A 27,065-nucleotide genomic window follows, 5' to 3' on the forward strand; every position below is an offset into this window, starting at 1 on the left:
CAAATAATGTGCCATTGTTGTGTCTGTGCTGTCTAGAGCAGGGGCGCTCACACTTTTTCTGCAGGCGAGCTACTTTTCAATTGACCAAGTCGAGGAGATCTACCTCATTCCTATTTATAATTTATATTTATTTATTTATGAAAGAGACATTTTTGTTAACAAGTTAATGGTGTTTAATGATAATACAAGCATGTTTAACACACAGATTCCTTTCTTTCATGAAGACAAGAATATAAGTTGGTGTATTTGATTCTGATGACTTGCATTGATTGGAATTAGACAGTGGTGTTGATAACGTCCGCATTTTCAAATGGAGGAGAAAAAAAAGTCCTCCTTTCTGTCCAATACCACATGAAAGTGGTTGGATTTGGCATCTCATTTGTCCAACTTGCATACTCCTTTTTAAACACTTTGTTATGAGAGTAGCATATGTGTGTGGCCCTTTAATGTCTGGCAGCAGGTGAGTGACGTCAGTGAGTGTGCGGGTGGGCAAGCAAGTGAGAAAGCGGTCGCTGAGGGCGGGGGAGAAATACATTGGCATCAAACTCCGTAGCTTGTGCACGCTAGCTTTCTGAGACTCTTATTTTGTTAGCACAGGCAGGATGAAACAGGTCTTTTATGGTGAAGACAGGAACTGTGCAGTCGGTCTTTAGAGTTTTGACAGTAGGTACGGAGTCTCTAGAAATAAAATGTGTTTCTCTGCGTCCGCCCTGTTAGTGATTTTTTTCTTAAATATGAGCTCGCAGCAGCCAGCGTCATCTCACAAGATCCTCGGGTGCCGAGAATGTCAGACAACTGACGAAAGTGAAGTCTTGGTATGATTGATGATTGCTCATTTTTATGTCTATTTTTTAATGCCTGGCTTGAGATCGACTGACACACCCTCCGAGATCGACCAGTCGATCGCGATCGACGTAATGCCCACCCCTGGTCTAGAGCTTGGCAGAGTAAACGTGTAATACTTTGCCATATAAGTGCTTTCTAGATGTCGGGAACATGGTTTGTCGTGATCACAATTTGCGGGAGGCAGTGTGCAGGTAAAAAGGTATCAAACGCTTAAACCAAAAATACCGTATTTCCTTGAATTGCCACAGGTCATATAGTACGCGCCTGCCTTGAATTACTGCCGGGTCAAACTCGCTTCGCAAAATAATTAGTGCATGCTTAGTATTACCGCCTGGTCAAACTCGTCACGTCAGGAGTGACACTTCCCCTGTCATCATTTTCGAAATGTAGGAGGCTGATTACCGGTAATTTGAAATCGCATAAAGGGAAGAAAATTAAGAGCTATTCAGTAGGATTTAAGGTCCAAGCTTACATCACACTCAAATTGTTACTGCATGCCTTTGGTAAGTGCCGGAGTGAGAAAAGGTTTTAAAATAATCAGCGCATGCTTACTTTTTACCGCATGCCTTTGGTAAGCGCAGGAGTGAGAAGAAGTTTTAAATTAATTAGCGCCCCGGCGGCAATTCAAGGAAAAACGGTAAACAAAAGACGCTGAGAAAGGGCATTGAAGCTTAGGGAAGGCTATGCAAAATGAAACTAAAATTGAACTTGCTGCAAAGTAAACAACAACAGAATGCTGGACGACAGCAAAGACTTACGGCGCGTCCACAAAGTACATCCGTACATGACATGGCGATCAACAATGTTCCCATAAAGGAGGATAGCGTCCATTTAACATTGTCTTGCTGGAATAAGCAGGGGCGTCCATGAAAAAGACGGCGCTTAGATGGCAGCATATGTTGTTCCAAAACCTGTATGTACCTTTTAGCATTAATGGTGCCTTCACAGATGTGTAAGTTACCCATGCCTTGGGCACTAATGCACCCCCATACCATCACACATGCTGGCTTTTGAACTTTGCGTCAATAACAGTCTGGATGGTTCGCTTCCCCTTTGGTCCAGATGACACAATGTCTAATATTTCCCCAAAAAATTAGAAATTTGGACTCGTCAGACCACAGAACAGTTTTCCACTTTGCATCAGTCCATTTTAGATGATCTCGGGCGGCGTTTCTGGATGTTGTTGATAAATGGCTTACGCTTTGCATAATAGAGCTTTAACTTGCACTTACAGATGTAGCGACAAACTATATTTAGTGACAGTGGTTTTCTGAAGTGTTCCTGAGCCCATGTGGTGATATCCTTTAGAGATTGATGTCGGTTTTTGATACAGTGCCATCCGAGGGATCGAAAGTCACGGTCATTCAATATTGGTTTCCAGCCATGCCGCTTTGCGTGGAGTGATTTCTCCAGATTCTCTGAACCTTTTGATGATATTATGGACCGTAGATGTTGAAATCCCTAAATTTATGATTTAAGGTCCAAGCTTACATCACACTCAAATTGTTACTGCATGCCTTTGGTAAGTGCCGTAGTGAGAAAAGGTTTTAAAATAATCAGCGCATGCTTACTTTTTACCGCATGCCTTTGGTAAGCGCAGGAGTGAGGAGAAGTTTTAAATTAATTAGCGCCCCGGCGGCAATTCAAGGAAATACGGTAAACAAAAGACGCTGAGAAAGGGCATTGAAGCTTAGGGAAGGCTATGCAAAATGAAACTAAAATTGAACTTGCTGCAAAGTAAACAACAACAGAATGCTGGACGACAGCAAAGACTTACAGCGCATCCACAAAGTACATCCGTACATGACATGGCGATCAACAATGTTCCCATAAAGGAGGATAGCGTCCGCTTAACATTGTCTTGCTGGAATAAGCAGGGGCGTCCATGAAAAAGACGGCGCTTGGATGGCAGCATATGTTGTTCCAAAACCTGTATGTACCTTTTAGCATTAATGGTGCCTTCACAGATGTGTAAATTACCCATGCCTTGGGCACTAATGCACCCCCATACCATCACACATGCTGGCTTTTGAACTTTGCGTCAATAACAGTCTGGATGGTTCGCTTCCCCTTTGGTCCAGATGACACAATGTCGAATATTTCCCCCAAAAATTAGAAATGTGGACTCGTCAGACCACAGAACAGTTTTCCACTTTGCATCAGTCCATTTTATATGATCTCGGGCGGCGTTTCTGGATGTTGTTGATAAATGGCTTACGCTTTGCATAATAGAGCTTTAACTTGCACTTACAGATGTAGCGACAAACTATATTTAGTGACAGTGGTTTTCTGAAGTGTTCCTGAGCCCATGTGGTGATATCCTTTAGAGATTGATGTCGGTTTTTGATACAGTGCCATCCGAGGGATCGAAAGTCACGGTCATTCAATATTGGTTTCCAGCCATGCCGCTTACGTGGAGTGATTTCTCCAGATTCTCTGAACCTTTTGATGATATTATGGAACGTAAATGTTGAAATCCCTAAATTTATGATTTAAGGTCCAAGCTTACATCACACTCAAATTGTTACTGCATGCCTTTGGTAAGTGCCGTAGTGAGAAAAGGTTTTAAAATAATCAGCGCATGCTTACTTTTTACCGCATGCCTTTCGTAAGCGCAGGAGTGAGAAGAAGTTTTAAATTAATTAGCGCCCCGGCGGCAATTCAAGGAAATACGGTAAACAAAAGACGCTGAGAAAGGGCATTGAAGCTTAGGGAAGGCTATGCAAAATGAAACTAAAATTGAACTTGCTGCAAAGTAAACAACAACAGAATGCTGGACGACAGCAAAGACTTACAGCGCGTCCACAAAGTACATCCGTACATGACATGGCGATCAACAATGTTCCCATAAAGGAGGATAGCGTCCGCTTAACATTGTCTTGCTGGAATAAGCAGGGGCGTCCATGAAAAAGACGGCGCTTAGATGGCAGCATATGTTGTTCCAAAACCTGTATGTACCTTTTAGCATTAATGGTGCCTTCACAGATGTGTAAGTTACCCATGCCTTGGGCACTAATGCACCCCCATACCATCACACATGCTGGCTTTTGAACTTTGCGTCAATAACAGTCTGGATGGTTCGCTTCCCCTTTGGTCCAGATGACACAATGTCTAATATTTCCCCAAAAAATTAGAAATTTGGACTCGTCAGACCACAGAACAGTTTTCCACTTTGCATCAGTCCATTTTAGATGATCTCGGGCGGCGTTTCTGGATGTTGTTGATAAATGGCTTACGCTTTGCATAATAGAGCTTTAACTTGCACTTACAGATGTAGCGACAAACTGTATTTAGTGACAGTGGTTTTCTGAAGTGTTCCTGAGCCCATGTGGTGATATCCTTTAGAGATTGATGTCGGTTTTTGATACAGTGCCATCCGAGGGATCGAAAGTCACGGTCATTCAATATTGGTTTCCAGCCATGCCGCTTACGTGGAGTGATTTCTCCAGATTCTCTGAACCTTTTGATGATATTATGGACCGTAGATGTTGAAATCCCTAAATGTATGATTTAAGGTCCAAGCTTACATCACACTCAAATTGTTACTGCAGGCCTTCGGTAAGTGCCGTAGTGAGAAAAGGTTTTAAAATAATCAGCGCATGCTTACTTTTTACCGCATGCCTTTGGTAAGCGCAGGAGTGAGAAGAAGTTTTAAATTAATTAGCGCCCCGGCGGCAATTCAAGGAAAAACGGTAAACAAAAGACGCTGAGAAAGGGCATTGAAGCTTAGGGAAGGCTATGCAAAATGAAACTAAAATTGAACTTGCTGCAAAGTAAACAACAACAGAATGCTGGACGACAGCAAAGACTTACGGCACGTCCACAAAGTGCATCCGTACATGACATGGCGATCAACAATGTTCCCATAAAGGAGGATAGCGTCCACTTAACATTGTCTTGCTGGAATAAGCAGGGGCGTCCATGAAAAAGACGGCGCTTAGATGGCAGCATATGTTGTTCCAAAACCTGTATGTACCTTTTAGCATTAATGGTGCCTTCACAGATGTGTAAATTACCCATGCCTTGGGCACTAATGCACCCCCATACCATCACACATGCTGGCTTTTGAACTTTGCGTCAATAACAGTCTGGATGGTTCGCTTCCCCTTTGGTCCAGATGACACAATGTCGAATATTTCCCCAAAAAATTAGAAATGTGGACTCGTCAGACCACAGAACAGTTTTCCACTTTGCATCAGTCCATTTTAGATGATCTCGGGCGGCGTTTCTGGATGTTGTTGATAAATGGCTTACGCTTTGCATAATAGAGCTTTAACTTGCACTTACAGATGTAGCGACAAACTATATTTAGTGACAGTGGTTTTCTGAAGTGTTCCTGAGCCCATGTGGTGATATCCTTTAGAGATTGATGTCGGTTTTTGATACAGTGCCATCCGAGGGATCGAAAGTCACGGTCATTCAATATTGGTTTCCAGCCATGCCGCTTACGTGGAGTGATTTCTCCAGATTCTCTGAACCTTTTGATGATATTATGGACCGTACATGTTGAAATCCCTAAATTTATGATTTAAGGTCCAAGCTTACATCACACTCAAATTGTTACTGCATGCCTTTGGTAAGTGCCGTAGTGAGAAAAGGTTTTAAAATAATCAGCGCATGCTTACTTTTTACCGCATGCCTTTGGTAAGCGCAGGAGTGAGAAGAAGTTTTAAATTAATTAGCGCCCCGGCGGCAATTCAAGGAAATACGGTAAACAAAAGACGCTGAGAAAGGGCATTGAAGCTTAGGGAAGGCTATGCAAAATGAAACTAAAATTGAACTTTCTGCAAAGTAAACAACAACAGAATGCTGGACGACAGCAAAGACTTACGGCGCGTCCACAAAGTGCATCCGTACATGACATGGCGATCAACAATGTTCCCATAAAGGAGGATAGCGTCCACTTAACTTAAATAGTCCAAAACAAAGCAGGTGAAGGGAATAGCGTTCAAGGATGACATGAAAGTGCTACAGGAAAATACCAACAAAACAGGAAAAGGCACCGAAATAGGAGCGCAAGACAAGAACTAAAACAGGACACACTGGAAAACGTCAAAAACCTCAAAATAGGTCATAACATGATGTGACAGGTGGTGTCAGTACACCTACTTCGAGACAAGAGCTATAGTGATGCACGGTTGGTTATGGTTTGAATTCATATCCAACAATTATCCAACAACTATCTTGCCGATTGTATTGTACCATATGTCCCGGCAAGAAATCTGCGTTCAAAGGACTCCGGCTTATTAGTGATCCCCAAAGCCCAAAAAAAGTCTGCGGGCTTTAGAGCTTTTTTATTTCGGGCTCCAGTACTCTGGAATGCCCTCCCGGTAACAGTTCGAGATGCCACCTCAGTAGAAGCATTTAAGTCTCACCTTAAAACTCATTTGTATACTCTAGCCTTTAAATAGACTCCCTTTTTAGACCAGTTGATCTGCCGTTTCTCTTCTTTTTCTTCTATGTCCCACTCTCCTTTGTGGAGGGAGTCCGGTCCGATCCGATCCGGTGGCCATGTACTGCTCGCCTGTGTATCGGCTGGGGACATCGCTGCGCTGCTGATCAGCCTCCGCTTGGGATGGTTTCCTACTGGCTCCGCTGTGAACGGGACTCTCGCTGCTGTGTTGGATCCGCTTTGGACTGGACTCTCGCGACTGTGTTGGATCCATTATGGATTGATCTTTCACAGTATCATGTTCTCATATGTTCTCATAGTCATCAGTATCATCAGTATCACAGTATCATGTTCTCATAGTCATCATTGTCACCGACGTCCCACTGGGTGTGAGTTTTCCTTGCCCTTATGTGGGCCTACCGAGGATGTCGTAGGGGTTTGTGCAGCCCTTTGAGACACTAGTGATTTAGGGCTATATAAGTAAACATTGATTGATTGATTGATTGAACAATTGCGAAAACAAGTTTTTGCTGTCAATATCGGCTGCTGAGTTTCATTTTTCAATGATTTCCTCGATGACGTGTGACATCATCGAGGGTTTCAACAGAGCTGTGTTTGTTAGCTTTAGCAGTTAGCCGCGATAGTTTGTCTCTCTGACGCCAGCAATTTTCAATCTTTTCACCAGATTGTGTTACTTCTGGGGCTTCACGGTGGCAGAGGGGTTAGTGCGTCTGCCTCACAATACGAAGGTCCTGCAGTCCTGGGTTCAAATCCAGGCTCGGGATCTTTCTGTGTGGAGTTTGCATGTTCTCCCCGTGAATGCGTGGGTTCCCTCCCACTTCCAAAGACATGCACCTGGGGATAGGTTGATTGGCAACACTAAATTGGCCCTAGTGTGTGAATGTGAGTGTGAATGTTGTCTGTCTATCTATGTTGGCCCTGCGATGAGGTGGCGACTTGTCCAGGGTGTACGCCGCCTTCCGCCCGATTGTAACTGAGATAGGCGCCAGCACCACCTCGACCCCAAAAGGGAATAAGCGGTAGAAAATGGATGGATGGATGTTACTTCTGGTAAGTAAAGAGATTGAATGTGCTTCGATCATACTTGCATACCGTCTCGATTTTCCCGGGAGACTCCCAAATTTCAGTGGCCCTCCCGAAAATCTCCCAGGGCAACCATTTTCCCGAATTTCTCCCGATTTCCACCCAGATAACGATTTTGGGGGCGTGCCTTTAAGGCACTGCCTTTAGCGTCCCCTCACCCCTAAACAGCCGCATGCTGTCCTCACTCAGGTCGTCACGTACGCTTTTCCTCCATACCTACTCAGTGGCCTAGTGGTTAGAGTGTCCGCCCTGAGATCGGTAGGTCGTCGGCCGAGTCATACCAAAGACTATAAAAATGGGATCCATTATCTCCCTGCTTACCACTCAGCATCAAGGGTTGGAATAGAGGGATAAATCACCCAAAATGATTGCCGGGCGTGGCCACCGCTGCTGCCCACTGCTCCCCTCACCTCCCATGGAGTGCTCAAGGGTGATGAGTCAAATGTAGAGAATAATTTCACCACACCTAGTATGTGCGGAGCCAGCAGGAAACCATCCCAAGCGGAGGCGGATCAGCATCGCAGAGATGTCCCCAGCCGATACACAGGCAAGCAGTACATGGGCACCGGATCGGACCAGACCTGTTGTCAACATGTCGTCACGTCCGCTTTTCCTCCTTATTAACAGCGTGCCGGCCAAGACACATAATATATGCGGCTTTAACACACACACACACACACACACAAGTGAATGCACAGCATACTTGGTCAACAGCCATACAGGTCACACCAAGGGTGGCCGTATAAACAACTTTAACACCGTTACAAATATGCGCCACACTATGAACCCACACCAAACAAGAATGACAGACACATTTCTGAAGAACATCCGCACCGTAACACAACAGAACAAATACCTAGAACCCCTTTGCAGCACTAACTCTTCCGCTATCCCCCGACCCGCCCACCTCAACCCCGCCCCCCCATCTCCCGAATTCTTAGGTTGGCAAGTATGGCTTCGATGGCTGTCATATCTTCTTGTCAACAAACGGTGTATTGTTTGGATAGCAAGTTGGTCGCTTCAATCATGCGCGTATGTTGTTGTCTGCTGTGTCACAGCGTGATGTAGGGGTGTTAAAAAAAAAATGTGGGTTTTCGAACATGCGTGCGAGCCCTTAAAGTTGACTAATCGCGGCATCACCTATGGTCACTCACCTTAACAAGTTTTAAATATATCACAGCACGTTTTATTGAGTCGTAGCAGTCATATTCTGTTTTTGAATCAAGTTAAAATGTTTTATGTTTTTCTTTTTAAGTTTGACTTTGTTGTCTTTATGGCATCCTGCTGAGTTCCTGCTTGCTGTGCTATCAGTGCGTCTGATAAATTCCACCTCAACAAGGATGCGATTAGCCTATTGATTTTTATTTTTTTATTTTTTTTTGCTGACTCCCTGCCTTGCATGTTTTAATTCCTATGACAAACCGTTACAATCAACAACGTCAAATGCAAACACGCTTTGAGTACTTTGCCTCTGAATAGGCAAAGTACTGAATGGGACTGCGTGGCGCAGTGGGAGTGTGGCCGTGCGCAACCCGAGGGTCCCTGGTTCAAATCCCACCTAGTACCAACCTCGTCACGTCCGTTGTGTCCTGAGCAAGACACTTCACCCTTGCTCCTGATGGGTGCTGGTTGGCGCCTTGCATGGCAGCTCCCTCCATCAGTGTGTAAATGTGTGTGTGAATGGGTAAATGTGGAAGTTGTGTCAAAGCGCTTTGAGTACCTTGAAGGTAGAAAAGCGCTATACAAGTACAACCCATTTAATAGTTGAGGACGTGCAAATGTATTCTCGCAATCCACTGAGCATTTGTACAACATCCTTGGCACATTCAGTTCGGGGCTTCAAATGCCATACCTGTGTATTATATCCGTATGAACGTTTGTTTGTTCTCTGTGGATTACTTCTCACTGCAGACTGAAGCAGAAGTCTCAGTCGGTGGACATTGCCAGTCAAGGCTTCTCCCCGACTCTGGTGCCGGCTTCACCCCTTGACAAACCTGCATCACCTGTTGCCAAGACAACCACCGTCCTCGCGCTGCAGGAAAACAACACCACCAACTCCCAGCGCCGCAGTCCGCGTTGTGGGGAGCTGAAGAGAGGCTACACCATTGGTAAGTGACTTGTTGCTTTGCTCGGGGGTGAAAACACTATGCAGGAGTATTACGCTCCTTGTGCCGTAGTTAGGACAAAATATACATTTGTATATACACAAACTGGCCACAACATTATAGTGGGCGAAAGTAACTAAATATAAATAAGTTCTGAATACCTTTTTCTAAACATGTAATAGCGCCCTTTAGTCACCGTCACCCTGTTTTTAATCTGATATAGTAATACTTGCTGAGTGGACACAATACTGAACAGCACACTTTTATTGGTTTGGTCTCCTCTAGATCAGAGGTCGGCAACCTTTACCACTCAAAGAGCCATTTTGACCCGTTTCACAAAATAAAGAAAATAATGGGAGCCACAAGACTCTTGAAATTTATAATGAAATAAGACTGTATACAGAGTTTTTTTGTTGCTTTGTGCTATGTATAAACTAGGGGTCTCAGACACGCGGCCCGCAATTAAATATGAAGATTAAATGTTAGTGCAGCCAGTGAGTTTTATATGAATGCCACTTTTTAGCATCAAGCATATTATTCCTCACGATTTGTCCGGGAGACTGGCGGGTTACAGAGTGACTATTCCCTCGGACGTCTGGTGAGTTAAACCCAATCAACACAAATAAGGGCGTGCTACGATGGCAATGTCTTTACGGCCCTCCACAACTTTTAAAAACACATACAAACGTGTTGTATGTGGCTTCTGCAGACGCACACATGCGACTGCAAGGCATTCTTGTTCAACAGCCATACAGGTCACACTGAGAGTGCCAGTCAAAACAACTTTAACACTGTTACAAATATGCGCCACACTGTGAACCCACACCAAACAAGAATGACAAACACATTTCGGGAAAACATCCCCACTGTAACACAACATAGACACAACATAACAAATACCCAGAATCCCATGCAACCCCGACTATTCCAGGCTATATTATACACCCCGCTACCATCAACCCAACCCCCTTCCCCCCTCCTGCGTATATTAGAGGATGTTATGAGTATTGTCATTGTAGCCCGCTTTTAATGTTGCTGTCCGAGTGAAAATCGCAGTATGCAAACCTCAGGCAATTTTAGGGAAAGTCACTGAAGTCAGAAATCTCCCACTGAATTCGGGAAGCTCAGCAAGTTTACAGCTGAGCCACACCAGAGTGATTAAAGAGCCGCATTCGGCTCCGGAGCCGCGGGTTGCCGTTCCTTGCTCTAGATAGATAGATAGATAGATAGATAGTACTTTATTGATTCCTTCAGGAGAGTTCCTTCAGGAAAATTACAATTCCAGCAGCAGTGTACCGAGTTGAGATCAATTTAAAAATTAAATAATGGGGGTAAAAACGGAAACAAAATAAAGAAATATTACAATTAGAATAAAAATAAAAAGCAAACAATGTGAATAGAAATATAACAGTAAAATAAGAATATAACAAGAGAAACTAGGCAGTAGGGACCATGTTAGGGTGGACAATACTACTGGAGTATTGAAATATTTATTTTATTTAGCCATTTTATGCTTGACAATGCTTAGTTTAGGACCAAAAAATTGTAGAATAAGCTTAAAAAAAATAAAAACATATTTAAAAATCCGCGATGTGCTGAAGCGGGAATATTTGAAAGGCGATGTGTGGAGAGACGACTGTGTAGAGCAGGGGTGCCCACACTTTTTCTGCAGGCGAGCTACTTTTCAATTGACCAACTCGAGGGGATCTACCTCATTTATATATATCATTTATATTTATTTATTTATGAAAGAGACATTTTTGTAAACAAGTTAAATGTGTTTAATGATAATACAAGCATGTGTAACACATATAGATGTCTTTCTTTCACGAAGACAAGAATATAAGTTGGTGTATTACCTGATTCTGATGACTTGCATTGATTGGAATCAGACAGTAATGATGATAACGCCCACATTTTCAAATGGAGGAGAAAAAAAGTTGTCCTTTCTGTACAATACCACATGAAAGTGGTTGGTTTTTGGCATCTAATTCATCCAGCTTCCATACACTTTACAAGAAAAACATTGGCGGCAAATTCCGTAGCTTGCTTGATTGACATTCACGGCACCCGAGGGTCTTGTGAGATGACGCTGGCTGCTGCCAGTTCATTATTATGGAAAAATGACAGAGAGGAAGGCGAGAAACACTTTTTATTTCAACAGACTTTCGCGCCGTCCCTTCCGTCAAAACTCTAAAGGCCGACTGCACATTCCTATCTTCACAATAAAAGCCCTGCTTCATGCTGGCTGCGCTAACAAAATAAGAGTCTCGGAAAGCTGGCGTGCACAAGTGATGTGCACGCCAGCTTTCTGAGGGATCGCTTGTGCACGCCAGTTTTCCGAGACTCTGTATTTAGTTAGCGCAGGCAGCATGAAGCAGGGCTTTTATTGTGAAGATAGGAAATGTGCAGTCGGCCTTTAGAGTTTTGACGGAAGGTACGGCGCGAGAGTCTGTTGAAATAAAAAGTGTTTCTCGCCTTCCTCTCGGTCATATTTTCATAATAATGATCTTGCAGCAGCCAGCGTCATCTCACAAGACCCTCCGGTACCGTGAATGTCATTTAAGTGACGTCTTGGTGAAGATTGATGATCACTAATTTTTAGGTCTATTTTTTTTTAAAAGCCTGGCTGGAGATCGACCGACACACCCCCCGCGGTCGACTGGTAGCTCGCGATCGACGTAATGGGCACCCCTGGTGTAGAGTATTTGCACTGTTGTTTTTCGTTGTCTTTCTGGGGCGAAATGATTATTTGGACATATGCTTCGGTAGTTACATTCTTAATTGTAATTTTCCCTAATCTGGAAAAAATTTCAGCACAAGAGCATTTTACAATTCAGAAAAAATACACTTACTATAAGAATAAAATATCTGTACAGTACAGGCCAAAAGTTTGGACACACCTCCTCATTCAAGGCATTTTCTTTATTTCCATGACTAATTTACCTTGTAGATTGTCACTGAAGGCATCGGAACTATGAATGAACACATGAGGAGTTATGTACTTAACAAAATAATTTATATTCCAGTTTTTTCAAAATAGCCACCCTCTGCTCTGTTTACTGCTTTGCACACTCTTGGCATTCTCTCGATGAGCTTAGAGCACACCTGTGAAGTGAAAACCCTTTCAGGTGACTACCTCTTGAAGCTCGTCGAGAGAATGCTAAGAGTGTGCGAAAGAGTAATCAGAGCAAACTTGTGTTCAGTTATTTCAATTTTTTTTTGTTAATGCATAACTCCACATGTGTTCATTCATTGTTTTGATGCCTTCAGTGAAAACCCACAATTTAAATAGTCATGAAAATAAAGAAAACGCATTGAATGAGAGGGTTTGTCCAAACTTTTGGCCTGTACTGCAAGTATCTAAAAAGTATACATAAAACTAGGAAATGATGCAAATGTGAATACAAAATAGTAGTACACTAGCTTGTGTGTGTTAACGATTGAACCACTTTAAATATCTGCTTTAGAACAATGAACTGGATAATTGCTGGGCAATAACCAATACTATCTGCATAAAAAAGGTCTCGCAAATGAACAGTTTGCAACTGCGAATTGGTTAACATCGTTGACTTAAAAGAGCCGTTCGAAAGACTCGATTTGTTCGCGAACGCCTCATGTCTACTGCATGATAGTTATCTTTTAGACATTTTGTTTTAGTTTGGTTTCCTAGTAAAAATAATATAAATTACAGACAATGAGGACATCCCCATAAACATAGTATCATCTATTTTTTTTATTAACCTTGATTTAACCAGGAAAGTCCCATTAAGATAAAAAAATAATAATAATAACACATTTCAGGGAGTCCCAGCCAAGAAGCAGCAAAAGATAGTTACATAAAAATGCATGTCATGCACATTAAGAAAACAGTTACAATTTAAAAAACATAATCTTAAATGCTCAAAATCCAGACTTAAAAGTGTTCAATGAAATCAATTCAGTTCTTTTCCAGTTGTTTTGCAACATGTTCCTTGTAGTGAATTGAAACGTGAAGTGAATTATATTTACATAGCGCTTTTTCTCGAGGGACTCAAAGCGTTTTACATAGTGAAACCCAAAATCTAAGTTACATTTAAAGTTAAAGTACCAATGATTGCCACACACACACTAAGTGTGGTGAAATTTGTCCTCTGCATTTGACCCGTCCCCTTGATCGCCCCCTGGGAAGTGAGGGGAGCAGTGGGCAGCAGCGGTGCCGCGCCCGGGAATTATTTATGGTGATTTAATCCCCAATTCCAACCTTTGATGCTGAGTGCCAAGCAGGGAGGCAATGGGTCCCATTTTTTTATAGTCTTTGGTATGAGTCAATAACGTGTTTTTTTGGGTTTTTTTTTTTTACATATGTAGCATAATGTACAAAAATACAAGGAATTGCTATTGCGACATCTAGTGGACACATTTACAACAGTAGTTTACATATGTAGCATAATCTACAAAAATAGAAAGAATTGCTATCGTGACATCTAGTGGACACATGCTATTGCGACATCTAGTGGAGACATTTAGAACAGTAGTTTACATATGTAGCATAATCTACAAAAATAGAAAGAATTGCTATTGCGACATCTAGTGGACACATGCTATTGCGACATCTAGTGGAGACATTTAGAACAGTAGTTTACATATGTAGCATAATCTACAAAAATAGAAAGAATTGCTATTGCGACATCTAGTGGACACATGCTATTGCGACATCTAGTGGACACATTTAGAACAGTAGTTTACATATGTAGCATAATCTACAAAAATACAAGGAATTGCTATTGCGACATCTAGTGGACACATTTAGAACAGTAGTTTACATACATAGCATAATCTACAAACATAGAATTTCTATTGCGACATCTAGTGGACACATTTAGAACAGTAGTTTACATATGTAGCATAATCTACAAACATAGAATTTCTATTGCGACATCTAGTGGACACATTTAGAACAGTAGTTTACATATGTAGCATAATCTACAAACATAGAATTTCTATTGCGACATCTAGTGGACACATTTAGAACAGTAGTTTACATATGTAGCATAATCTACAAAAATAGAAAGAATTGCTATTGCGACATCTAGTGGACACATGCTATTGCGACATCTAGTGGAGACATTTAGAACAGTAGTTTACATATGTAGCATAATCTACAAAAATAGAAAGAATTGCTATTGCGACATCTAGTGGACACATTTAGAACAGTAGTTTACATATGTAGCATAATCTACAAAAATACAAGGAATTGCTATTGCGACATCTAGTGGACACATTTAGAACAGTAGTTTACATACGTAGCATAATCTACAAAAATAGACAGAATTGCTATTGCGACATCTAGTGAACACATGCTCTTGCGACATCTAGTGGACACATTTAGAACAGTAGTTTACATATGTAGCATAATCTACAAAAATAGAATTTCTATTGCGACATCTAGTGGACACATTTAGAACAGTAGTTTACATATGTAGCATAATCTACAAAAATACAAAGAATTGCTATTGCGACATCTAGTGGACACATGCTCTTGCGACATCTAGTGGACACATTTAGAACAGTAGTTTCTTTAATTTCAAAAAGTTGGCTCATTTTTATACTGAGCAAACTCATCCCGCGGGCCGGATAAAACCTGTTCGCGGGCCTGATCCGGCCCGTGGGCCATGGATTTAACACTCCTGTTCTAAATAAAAGTATACCAATGACCCAGCCTTCTGGAGGACAAAGAAGGCCATCCCACTCTAGAATACAGCTCTCAACACTAAAGTCTAGGGGTGTGCATAGCGGTTCAACTAAAGCAGTGGTTCTCAAATGGGGGTACGAGTACCTCTGGGGGTACTTGAAGTTATGCCAAGGGGTACGTGAGCTTTTTCAAAAATATTCTAAAAATAGCAACAGTTCAAATAGCCTTTATAAATATATTGATTGAATAATACTTCAACAAAATATGAATGTAAGTTCATAAACTGTGAAAAGAAAAGCAACAATGCAATATTCAGTGTTGACAGCTAGATTTTTTGTGGGCATGTTCCATAAATATTGATGTTAATTTCTTTTTTTGTGAAAAAACATTTAGAATTAAGTTCATGAATTCAAATTGTTCTCTATTACAATCCTCAAAGAGGGCACTTTAAGTTGATGATAACTTCTATGTGTAGAAATCTTTATTTATAATTGAATCACTTATTTACTTTTCAACAAGTTTTTAGCTATTTTTTTCATATATTTTTTTCCAAATAGTCCAAGAAAGACCACTACAAATGAGCAATTTTTTTGCACTGTTATATAATTTAATAAATCAGAAACTGATGACATAGTGCTGTATTTTACTACTTTATCTCTTTTTTTTCTACCAAAAATGCTTTGCTCTGATTAGGGGGTACTGGAATTAAAACAATGTTCACAGGGGGTACATCACTGAAAAAAGGTTGAAAACCACTGAACTATCCATCCATCTTCTTCCGCTTATCCGAGGTCGGGTCGCGGGGGCAACAGCCTAAGCAGGGAAAATTCTGAACTCCGATCTCCTCCCATGTCGGAGTTTTTGCCTCAGCGACCGCTGAAGCCGCACACCGCTTGGCCTGTCGGTACCTGTCCACTGCCTCCGGAGTCCTATGAGCCAAAAGGACCCGATAGGACTCCTTCTTCAGCTTGACGGCATCCCTCACCGCTGGTGTCCACCAAGGGGTTTTAGGATTGCCGCCCCGACAGGCACCAACTACCTTGCGGCCACAGCTCCGATCAGCCGGCTCGACAATAGAGGTGCGGAACATGGTCCACTCGGACTCAATGTCCAGCACCTCCCTCGTGACGTGTTCGAAGTTCTTCCGGAGATGGGAATTGAAACTTTCTCTGACAGGAGACTCTGCCAGACGTTCCTAGCAGACCCTCACAATGTGTTTGGGCCTGCCAGGTCTGTCCGGCATCCTCCCCCACCATCGCAGCCAACTCGCCCCTATATCGGTAGAAATTTCCGCCCCTCATTTCTATTTATTATTCAAACACTAAACACATGTTTCATTTAGCACATTTTAAGCTTCAAAACCAATGCAAAAAAAAAGTTGCGAGGGAGATGTAATTCCCCCTTTTAAATGGACTTTCTGTGAGCTTATGCTTGTATCTGAGGCTATGTTTCTGTGTGACACCATAGCCCCCCACATCCCGCCATCTCTATAACTGCACACGGGCCAAGGTTGGGATTTCAGGAGAATCCTGAGGTTTTAGAGTAGCGCTATAGAGAAAGTCTAGAGTAGGTGAAGATGTGTCATTCTGCTGAGTTGACACTATGATAAGCTCACTACACAGTCATCACGTATCGACTGCCGCCTGGTCGAGGCCCTGCGGTTATATATAGCCGATTGACCTGCCTTCATACCAGTTCAGTTGACAATCAGCGGAGGATAAAGATGAGATAATGGGTCCACTGTTGACATTTTACCTTCTCTCATCATCCATGATCTGTTCAATGGCATATGCAGGCTTTTAAAAGAAAGAAAGATCGGAAGTAATTCAACCATTAAATGAAATGTGGCCGTGGCTTTTTCTGTCTCTATATTTAACCGCTTAGTAACAAATTATACAAGCTTCTCTAAAGAATGAGTCATAGTAGTTAATCATTTACCGTAGCTTATTTCTACCTGGATAACAGGTAGAAACATTCCGAGTTAACAGACAGTAGGACTGTCTTCAAAGCAGGATTTCCATGGTCTAATCGGATTTGCTTATTGTCGACAATCAGCCAAAGCTATCTGACTGGCAGGGATGTAACGGTATCAAAAATCTCTCAGTGGATGGATGTTGATAGTCCAACTCATACTGACTGGTATACACAGGCTATGGAAATGATATCAGTAGAAAAACTGCATTTAGTTTGGATAATAATTGGTCATATATTGGAATATTTTCTACGGCTTATTCCCTTCGGGGTCACGAGGAGTGCTGGCGCCTATCTCAGCTACAATCGGGCAGAAGGCGGGGTACACCCTGGACATGTCGCCACCTCATCACAGGGCCAACACAGATAGACAGACAACATTCACACACTAGGGCCAATTTAGTGTTGCCAATCAACCTATCCCTGGGTGAATGTTTTTGGGAAGTGGGAGGAAGCCGGAGTACCCGGAGGGAATCCAGGCTGTCACGGGGAGAACATGCAAACTCACAGAAAGATCCCGAGCGCAGGATCGAACCCAGGACCTTCCTATTGTCAGTAACTACAGTTGGTCGCTACATCTGTAAGTGCAAGTCAAAACTCTACAATGCAAAGCCAAACCAATTTATCAACAACACCCTGAAACGCCGCCGGCTTCGTTGGGCCCGAGCTCATCTGAGATGGACTGATGCAAAGTGGAAAAGTGTTCTGTGGTCTGACTAGTCCACATTTCAAATTTAATTTGGAAACCGAGGATGTGGTGTCCTTCAGAACAAAGAGGAAAATAACCATCCGGATTGTTAAGGCGCAAAGTTCAAAAGCCAGCATCTGTGATGGTATGGGGGTGTATTAGTGCCCAAGGCATGGGTAACTTACACATCTGTGAAGGCACCATTATTGCTGAAAGGTCCATACAGGTTTTGGATCAACATATGTTGTCATCCAAGCAACGTTATCATGGACGCCCCTGCTTATTTCAGCAAGACAATGCCAAGCCACGTGTTACAACAGCATGGCTTCGTAGTAAAAGAGTGCGGGTACTTTCCTGGCCCACCTGCAGTCCAGACCTGCTCCCATCGAAAATGTGTGGCGCATTATGAAGCGTAAAATACGATAGCGGAGACCCCGGACTGTTGAACAACTGAAGCTCTACATAAAACAAGAATGGGAAAGAATTCCACTTTCAAAGCTTCAACGATTAGTTTCCTCAGTTCCCATACGTTTATTGAGTGTTGTTAAAAGAAAAGTGGTGAACATGCCCTTTCCCAACTACTTTGGTTATTATTTGCAACAAAAAAAAAAGTTTGAGTTTGAACATCAAATATCTTGTCTTAGTAGTGCGTTTAATTGAATATGGGTTGAAAATGATTTGCAAATCATTGTATTCCGTTTGTATTTACATCTAACACAATTTCCCAACTCATATGGAAACAGGGTCTGTAGTTTTTGCTTTTGTTCTGTTATTTTCTATTATCGACTTGATAAAATGTTTTTTGTAATAAAAGGGAATGAGGAAATAATATAAAAACAAATTGATATTGTTACACGTGCCATCTTTTGTTTTGTCTGATTATGATTATGATCGAAAATTCATTAATATGAACAATGGTATGACCGATATCGCCCCTGTAACCACGTTGTATCAGATTTGTAGTGAATGTCCAAATCCAATGTAAAGTATCAAATAACGGAAGAATAAGTGCTTAGTACATTTGAACAGAAGTTTAGAATCACGTCACAGCAGGAAGTGACCTAATATTAACAGTCAATTAGCAAGTACTTTGTCATTATTAACCATTTTCAATCAGTCAAAGTTTACTTAAATATCCATCTATTCATCCATCCATTTCCTACCACTTATTCCCTTTTGGGGTCGCGGGTGCCTATCTCAGCTACAATCGGGCGGAAGGTGAGGTACACCCTGGACAAGTCACCACCTCATCGCAGGGCCAACACAGATAGACAGACAACATTCACACACTAGGGCCAATTTAGTGTTGCCAATCAACCTATCCCCAGGTGCATGTCTTTGGAAATAAAATATCCCTTAATCACAAATGTCTCAAAGGGCTGCATAAACCACAAGGACATCCTGTTTCAATGTTACAATATCGTTTTATGTTTCAGTAAGTCTCTCAGTTGCTTTCCAGCAATTGTCTTTTTCTCTTTCGTTCTCGCTCTGGCTCCAGCTCCAACCCCGTCTCTCCTCCTGGCTGCTGCTTATAACAGAGCAACAGGTGATTAGATAACAAGGCCCAAGTGGGCCGTCTATGCATCTGTCGCTGGTTTCGAGGCTGATCCTGGCAACACCCCGCTTCGCTGCAGGTCCGCAGGCCACGCCCCCTTCAGAATAACAATGTTATTACAAAAAATAAGAGACCTATTATACTCTAGAAATGTTGGTCTTACTTAAAAAGGCACACGTTTAGTTGTGTTCAGTGTTAAAAAAATATTATATGGCTCTTACGTAAATACATTTTAAAATATTTGGCTTCTTGGCTCTCTCAGCCTAAAAGGTTCCCGACCCCTGAGCTAGGGCCTCCTCCGCGAAGGCTGATCCATGGCGACCTGATAACCTCTCTCAGGAGAGGGGGGCAGAGTAGATTAGAGAGACAGCAGATCACATGGTCTAACATGGGGTCTATTTAAAGGCAAGAGCAGTGGCCTCGCCAGACAGATTTCACTGGGGCACGTGCCCCAGTGTTGATCTGCAGTGCCCCAGTAAAAATGTCAGCAATAAAAAAAAAAATAATAATAATTTCAGGTGGTTAATCAAAGATCCATACAACATAATCTGATATGATTTCATAGTTTAAAGCACTATTTATGTATTTTTTATTATAAATAAGTGCTAAAAATGTTTTTGCTTGCGCGCTTTGCACGCTCACATGAATTATTTGTGCCCCAGGTGTGCCCCAGTACAGTATTAGGTCTAGTGACGCCCCTAGGCAAGAGTATACAAATGATGGTAAATGGGTGGTACCTGTATAGCGCTTTTCTACCCCTTTTTAGGAGCCCAAAGCGCTTTGACAGTATTTCCACATTTGCCCATTCACACACACATTCACACACCGATGGTGAGTGTCTTAAGATGGGACTTAAATGCTTCTCCTGAGGTAGCATCTCTCTTACCATTCCATAGTACTGGAGCTCGAATAGCAAACACTCTAAAGCCTCAGACTTTTTTTTTAAAACTCTGTAAATCACTAATAAGCCGGAGTTCTTTGAACCCAGATTTCTGGCCAAGACGTCTCAGCAAGATATGATGGAGCGAGGCCGTTTAGTATTTCATACGTAAGTACGAAAACCTTAAAGTCGCAGTGCAGGTGAGCCAGCATAGGCGTAATATGATCAAACTTTCCTGTTCTTGTCAAAAGTATTTTACAAAGTCAAGTCGTCGAAAGTCTGAGTTTGGATAGAACATAATACATCTGGAAATGGTGCAATATGTTACCACTTACGTCTGCGGCTAAATTACAACCTTTTAGAGCCCGTTTTCATCCATCCATCCATTTCCCACCGCTTATTCCCTTTCGGGGTCGCGGGGGGCGCTGGCACCTATCTCAGCTACAATCGGGCGGAAGGCAGGGTACACCCTGGACAAGTCGCCACCTCATCACAGGGCCATCACAGATAGACAGACAACATTCACACACTAGGGCCAATTTAGTGTTGCCAATCAACCTATCCCCAGGTGCATGTCTTTGGAAGTGGGAGGAAGCCGGAGTACCCGGAGGGAACCCACGCATTCACGGGGAGAACATGCAAACTCCACACAGAAGGATCCCGAGCCTGGATTTGAACCCAGGACTGCAGGAACTTTGTCGTATTGTGAGGCAGACGCACTAACCCCTCTCCCACCGTGAAGCCCCAGCCCGTTTTCAATCAGTGTTAACTTATATAGCCCTAAATTACGTGTCTCAAAGGGCTGCACAAACCACAACAACATCCTCTGCTCAGATCCCAGAAAAACTCAACTCAATGGGGCAATCAGAAACCTTGGAGGGGAACGGAGATGTGGGACCCCTCCCCGCCCCCCTTTCGACCGGTGCAATGGACGTTGAACGGATCTATCAATCATTCAATCAATGTTTACTTATATAGCCCTAAATCACTAGCATCTCAAAGGGCTGCACAAACCACAACACAAACCACTACGGCATCCTCGGTAGGCCCACATAAGGGCAAGGAAAACTCACACCCAGTAACCGTTCGAGATGCCACCTCAGTAGAAACATTTAAGTCTCATCTTAAAACTCATTTCTATACTCTAGCCTTAAAATAGACTCCCTTTTTGGACCAGTTGATCTGCCGTTTCTTTTTTTTGTCTCCTATGTCCCACCCTCCCTTGTGGAGGGGGTCCGGTCCGATGTCCATGGGTGAAGTTCTGGCTGTCCTTAGTCGGGACCTTGGATGGACCACTCGTCTGGAGTCGGGACCCAGGATGGACCGCTCGGCTGGGGACATCTTTGCGCTGCTGATCCGCCTCCGCTTGGGATGGTTTCTTGCTGGCTCCGCTGTGGACGGGACTCTCGCGGCTGTGTTGGATCCACTATAGACTGAACTTTTCACAGTATCATGTTAGACACGCTCGACATCCATTGCTTTCAGTCCCCTAGAGGGAGGGGGGTAGAATAATATTGTGAGAGTCCAGTCCATAGTGGAGCCAGCAGGAGACCATCCCGAGCGGAGACAAGTCAGCAGCACAGAAATGTCACAACGGATGTACCGGACAAGCGGTCCACTCCGGGTCCCGACTTTGGACAGCCAGCTTAGCATCCGTGGCCACCGAACCTGTGCCCCCCTCCCCCTTCACGAAGGAGAGGGGGGCAGAGCAGAAAAGAAGCGGCAGATCAACTGCTCTAAAAGAGGGTTCTATTTAAAGGCTAGAGTATACAAATGAGTATTAAGGAGAGACTTAAATGCTTTTACTGAGGTAGCATCTCGAACTGTTACCGGGAGGGCATTCCAGAGTACTGGAGCCCGAATAGAAATCGCTCTATAGCCAGCAGACTTTTTTTGGGCTCCAGTAATCAGTAAAAAGCCGGAGTTCTTTGAACGTAGATTTCTTGCCAGGACATATCGGCAAGATAGGCTGGAGCTAGACCGTGTAGTATTTTATACGTAAGTAGTAAAACCTTAAAGTCACATCTTAAGTGCACAGGAAGCCAGTGCAGGTGAGCCAGTACAGGTGTAATGTGATCAAACTTTCTTGTTCTTGTCAAAAGTCTAGCAGCCGCATTTTGTACCAACTGTAATCTTTTAATGCTAGACATGGGGAGACCCGAAAATAATACGTTACAGTAATCGAAGACCAGACGTAACGAACGCATGAATAATGATCTCGGCGTCGCTAGTGGACAAAATGGAACACATTTTAGCGATATTATGGAGAACTTTGAAATGGTTCTATCACTATTTATATAGCAAATAACATGATATACATTTTTATCGCAGGAGGCTGAAGTATATATTGCAATATAGCGTTTAGGCCATATTGCCCATCCCTAGTACATATACTGTAAATAGAGGAAGGAAACTTAGGACACTTAAAGGCCTACTGAAAGCCACTACTACCGACCACGCAGTCTGATAGTTTATATATCAATGATGAAATATTAACATTGCAACACATGCCAATATGGCTTTTTTAGTTTACTAAATTGCAATTTTAAATTTCGCGCAAAGTATCCTGTTAAAAACGTCACGGTATGATGACGCGTGCGCGTGACGTCACCGGTTGTAGCAGACATTTTTTTCCAGCCCGATCCCAGCTATAAGTCGTCTGCTTTAATCGCATAATTACACAGTATTCTGGACATCTGTGTTGCTGAATCTTTTGCAATGTGTTCAATTAATAATGGAGACGTCAAAGAAGAAAGATGTAGGTGGGAAGCGGTGTATTGCAGCTGCCTTTAGCAACACAAACACAGCCGGTGTTTCCTTGTTTACATTCCCGAAGGTGAAGCTTTACTATGGAACAGAGCGGTCAAGCGAACATGGTTCCCGACCACGTGTCAACCGGCAGGTTTCGGTGAGAAAAGTGTGTTTATAAGTCGGCTCTTACCGTAGACATGAGCGGAGCTTGCGTCGTTCCTCGTGCACCTGTCAAAGAGGCAGCTGCGGACTGTCTTGCCTCCTCCGACCGGCCACTCCCGAACGTTGGATGCTTCCACCGTGGAAGAGGGGGGGAAAAAAGCTCAGCCCGGCCCGACCGGCTGCCTTAGCTTCGCCTCGTCAAGACCATGGCGGTCACCATACGCGTGGCCACACCCCTCCAATTTCAGGTGCGACAGTATAATCTCACTACAACACTAGTAACACAATAAGCAGATAAGGGATTTTCCAAAAGTATCCTAGTAAATGTGTCTAATAACATCTGAAACCCTCCCACTGCTCTGTCTTTTTTTTTTTCTTCTAGTCTTTCACTCTCACTTTCCTCATCTACGAATCTTTCATCCACGCTTAAATTAATGGGGAAATTGTCGCTTTCTCGATCCGAATCGCTCTGGCTGCTGGTGGCCATTATTGTAAACAATGTGAGGATGTGAGGAGCCCTACAACCCGTGACTTCACGCGCACATCGTCTGCTACTTCCGGTACAGGCAAGGTTTTTTTATTAGCGACCAAAAGTTGCGAACTTTATCGTCGATGTTCTCTACTAAATCCTTTCAGCAAAAATACGGCAATATCGCGAAATGATCAAGTATGACACATAGAATGGACCTGCTATCCCCGTTTAAATAAGAACATCTCATTTCAGTAGGCCTTTAATGGAATCTCAGTGTGGCTGACAGTGTTGCAGCCTTTGTGTTCCAGTGCCTCAGCTGACATTTGCATTATTATATCCAGCCTGCAACTCAACAATCCCTACTGTGTACTGGAACACTAAACATTAAAAGATTACAGTTGGTACAAAATGCGGCTGCTAGACTTATGACAAGAACAAGAAAGTTTGATCACATTACGCCTGTACTGGCTCACCTGCACTGGCTTCCTGTGCACTTAAGATGTGACTTTAAGGTTTTACTACTTACGTATAAAATACTACACGGTCTAGCTCCAGCCTATCTTGCCGATTGTATTGTACCATATGTCCCGGCAAGAAATCTGCGTTCAAAGGACTCCGGCTTATTAGTGATTCCCAAAGCCCAAAAAAAGTCTGCGGGCTATAGAGCATTTTCCGTTCGGGCTCCAGTACTCTGGAATGCCCTCCCGGTAACAGTTCGAGATGCCACCTCAGTAGAAGCATTTAAGTCTCACCTTAAAACTCATTTGTATACTCTAGCCTTTAAATAGACTCCCTTTTTAGACCAGTTGATCTGCCGTTTCTTTTCTTTTTCTTCTATGTCCCACTCTCCCGTGTGGAGGGGGTCCGGTCCGATCCGGTGGCCATGTACTGCTCGCCTGTGTATCGGCTGGGGACATCTCTGCGCTGCTGATCCGCCTCCGCTTGGGATGGTTTCCTGCTGGCTCCGCTATGAACGGGACTCTCGCTGCTGTGTCCTGGATCCTCTTTGGACTGGACTCTCGCGACTGTGTTGTATCCATTGTGGATTGAACTTTCACAGTATCCTGTTAGATCCGCTCGACATCCATTCCTTTCCTCCTCTCTAAGGTTCTCATAGTCATCATTGTCACCGACGTCCCACTGGGTCATTATTGTCACCAATGTCCCACTGGGTGTGAGTTTTCCTTGCCCTTATGTGGGCCTACCGAGGATGTCGTGGTGGTTTGTGCAGCCCTTTGAGACACTAGTGATTTAGGGCTATATAAGTAAACATTGATTGATTGATTGATAAACAGGGATGAACACAACCGTCTCACTCAGCCTGACTCTGAGTGTTCCCACTTACACTGAGTGTGTTTCAATTGTCTGTCCTCACTACATGAGGACCACATCCCCTATTTTTCCAAAGCTGATGCATGTCCATGCGAGATTTGCCTTCTTTTGCATGTGCAGCCTCTAGGAATATCCGTGTATGAGAAGGTTAGATAAGCATGTAAAAGACTGTTGCTTCTTCTTTGTATGACAAGCCTGCACAAGATTTCAATGTAGCTAATGGCTTTTAAGTGATGCGCGCCTCGATCGCTCACTTGACCTTGTTGTCCTTGGTCATATTTCCTGTTTGAGACCACAAGGTGCAATAGTAGGAAGACTTGTCTGAAGGACAAATACAGTAGACAGGGCATTGGTAAACATGACGGCGCCAACCTTGTTTGTAGTCTTAAGGAGAAACACATTATGTTCTGAGATGATTGATATTTTCTGTTGAAAGACAAGCAACAACCTGCATGTAAAATATATAAAACACAAGGACACACACATGTTTAAAGTTAATAGCCATGTCCTTGTAATATCCTCCTGACAACCGCCGTCCTCTGCAGTGGACATTTTACATCAATCAATCAATCAATCAATGTTTATTTATATAGCCCCAAATCACAAATGTCTCAAAGGACTGCACAAATCATTACGACTACAACATCCTCGGAAGAACCCACAAAAGGGCAAGGAAAACTCACACCCAGTGGGCAGAGAGAATTCACATCCAGTGGGACGCCAGTGACAATGCTGACTATGAGAAACCTTGGAGAGGACCTCAGATGTGGGCAACCCCCCCCCTCTAGGGGACCGAAAGCAATGGATGTCGAGCGGGGCTAACATGATACTGTGAAAGTTCAATCCATAGTGGCTCCAAGACAGCAGTGAGAGTCCCGTCCACAGGAAACCATCTCAAGCAGATCAGCAGCGTAGAGATGTCCCCAACCGATACAGGCGAGCGGTCCATCCTGGGTCCCGACGAGCGGTCCATCCTGGGTCACCAGTGAGTGTCCTCTTACAAAAATACACGCTCAGCATGCTCAGAGCTCAGCAGCACAGAATCCGACTGTCAGACGGCGTCGAGCGTGGAATCTTCATTTTTCCTCTCGCTGGTGTTGCGTTCATGCTGGTGGAGCCTCAGCATTTGCCTGAAAATTTGTAAGAGGACACTCACTGGTTGTCGGGAGGATATTAAATCATCAACGTTGCAGTGTATCTGGAAAGTATTATTCACAGCGCTGGACTCTTTCCACATTTTGTCATGTTGCAGCAGACCTGGGCAAATAAAGACATCCGTTGAGCTTTTCAATACGGCCCGCCGGACATTCCCTAATCATTTTTTTTTTTTTAGATCTTTAAGATGGATATTGTAGCTGCCATTATGTTGTGCAGTCATGTTTTTTTTAATGACCGTAAGTCTTGAACTATACAAAGTAGGGGTGTGGGGGAAAAATCGATTTGAATTTGATTCGCGGTTCTCACGTTGTACGATTCCGAATCGATTCTCATTTTTTTTAGAAATCGATTTTTTTTTTTTTTTTTTTTTATCAATCCAACAAACCACTACACAGCAATACCATAACAATGCAATCCAATTCCAAAACCAAACCTGACCCAGCAACACTCAGAACTGCAATAAACACGACACAGAACAAACCAAAAGTAGTGAAACAAAAATGAATATTATCAACAACAGTATCAATATTAGTTATAATTTCAGCTTGCAGTGATTAAAAATCCCTCATTGACATTATCATTATCCATCCATCCATACATCATCTTCCGCTTATCCGAGGTTGGGTCGCGGGGGCAACAGCCTAAGCAGGGAAACCCAGACTTCCCTCTCCCCAGCCACTTCGTCTAGCTCTTCCCGGGGGATCCCGAGGCGTTCCCAGGCCAGCCGGGAGACATAGTCTTCCCAACGTGTCCTGGGTCTTCCCCGTGGCCCTTATAAAAAAAAAAGCAAAAAAAAAAAAGTGTGACAGTGGCTTACACTTGCATCGCATCTCACAAGCTTGACAACACACTGTGTCCGATATTTTCACAAAGATAAAATAAGTCATATTTATGGTTAGTTTAATAGTTAAAACAAATTTACATTATTGCAAACAGGGGATAAAACATTGTCCTTTACAATTATAAAAGTTTTTT

At 43.1% G+C, this 27,065-nt stretch overlaps 1 protein-coding gene across 4 annotated transcripts in view; it reads left to right on the top strand.

The window, feature by feature from the left end:
* oxr1a (oxidation resistance 1a) overlaps nucleotides 1-27,065 on the top strand; it is a 427,940-nt gene that overhangs the window by 217,576 nt on the left and 183,299 nt on the right. For all 4 annotated transcript variants that reach the window (XM_061916496.1, XM_061916499.1, XM_061916500.1 and 1 more), the window contains one exon: nucleotides 9,254-9,450. In XM_061916496.1, coding sequence (XP_061772480.1) covers nucleotides 9,254-9,450 — 197 coding nt within the window. The remainder of the gene's footprint in view (nucleotides 1-9,253; nucleotides 9,451-27,065) is intronic.

This window comes from Nerophis ophidion, linkage group LG11, assembly GCF_033978795.1.
Source record: "Nerophis ophidion isolate RoL-2023_Sa linkage group LG11, RoL_Noph_v1.0, whole genome shotgun sequence".
Lineage (NCBI taxonomy): Eukaryota > Metazoa > Chordata > Actinopteri > Syngnathiformes > Syngnathidae > Nerophis > Nerophis ophidion.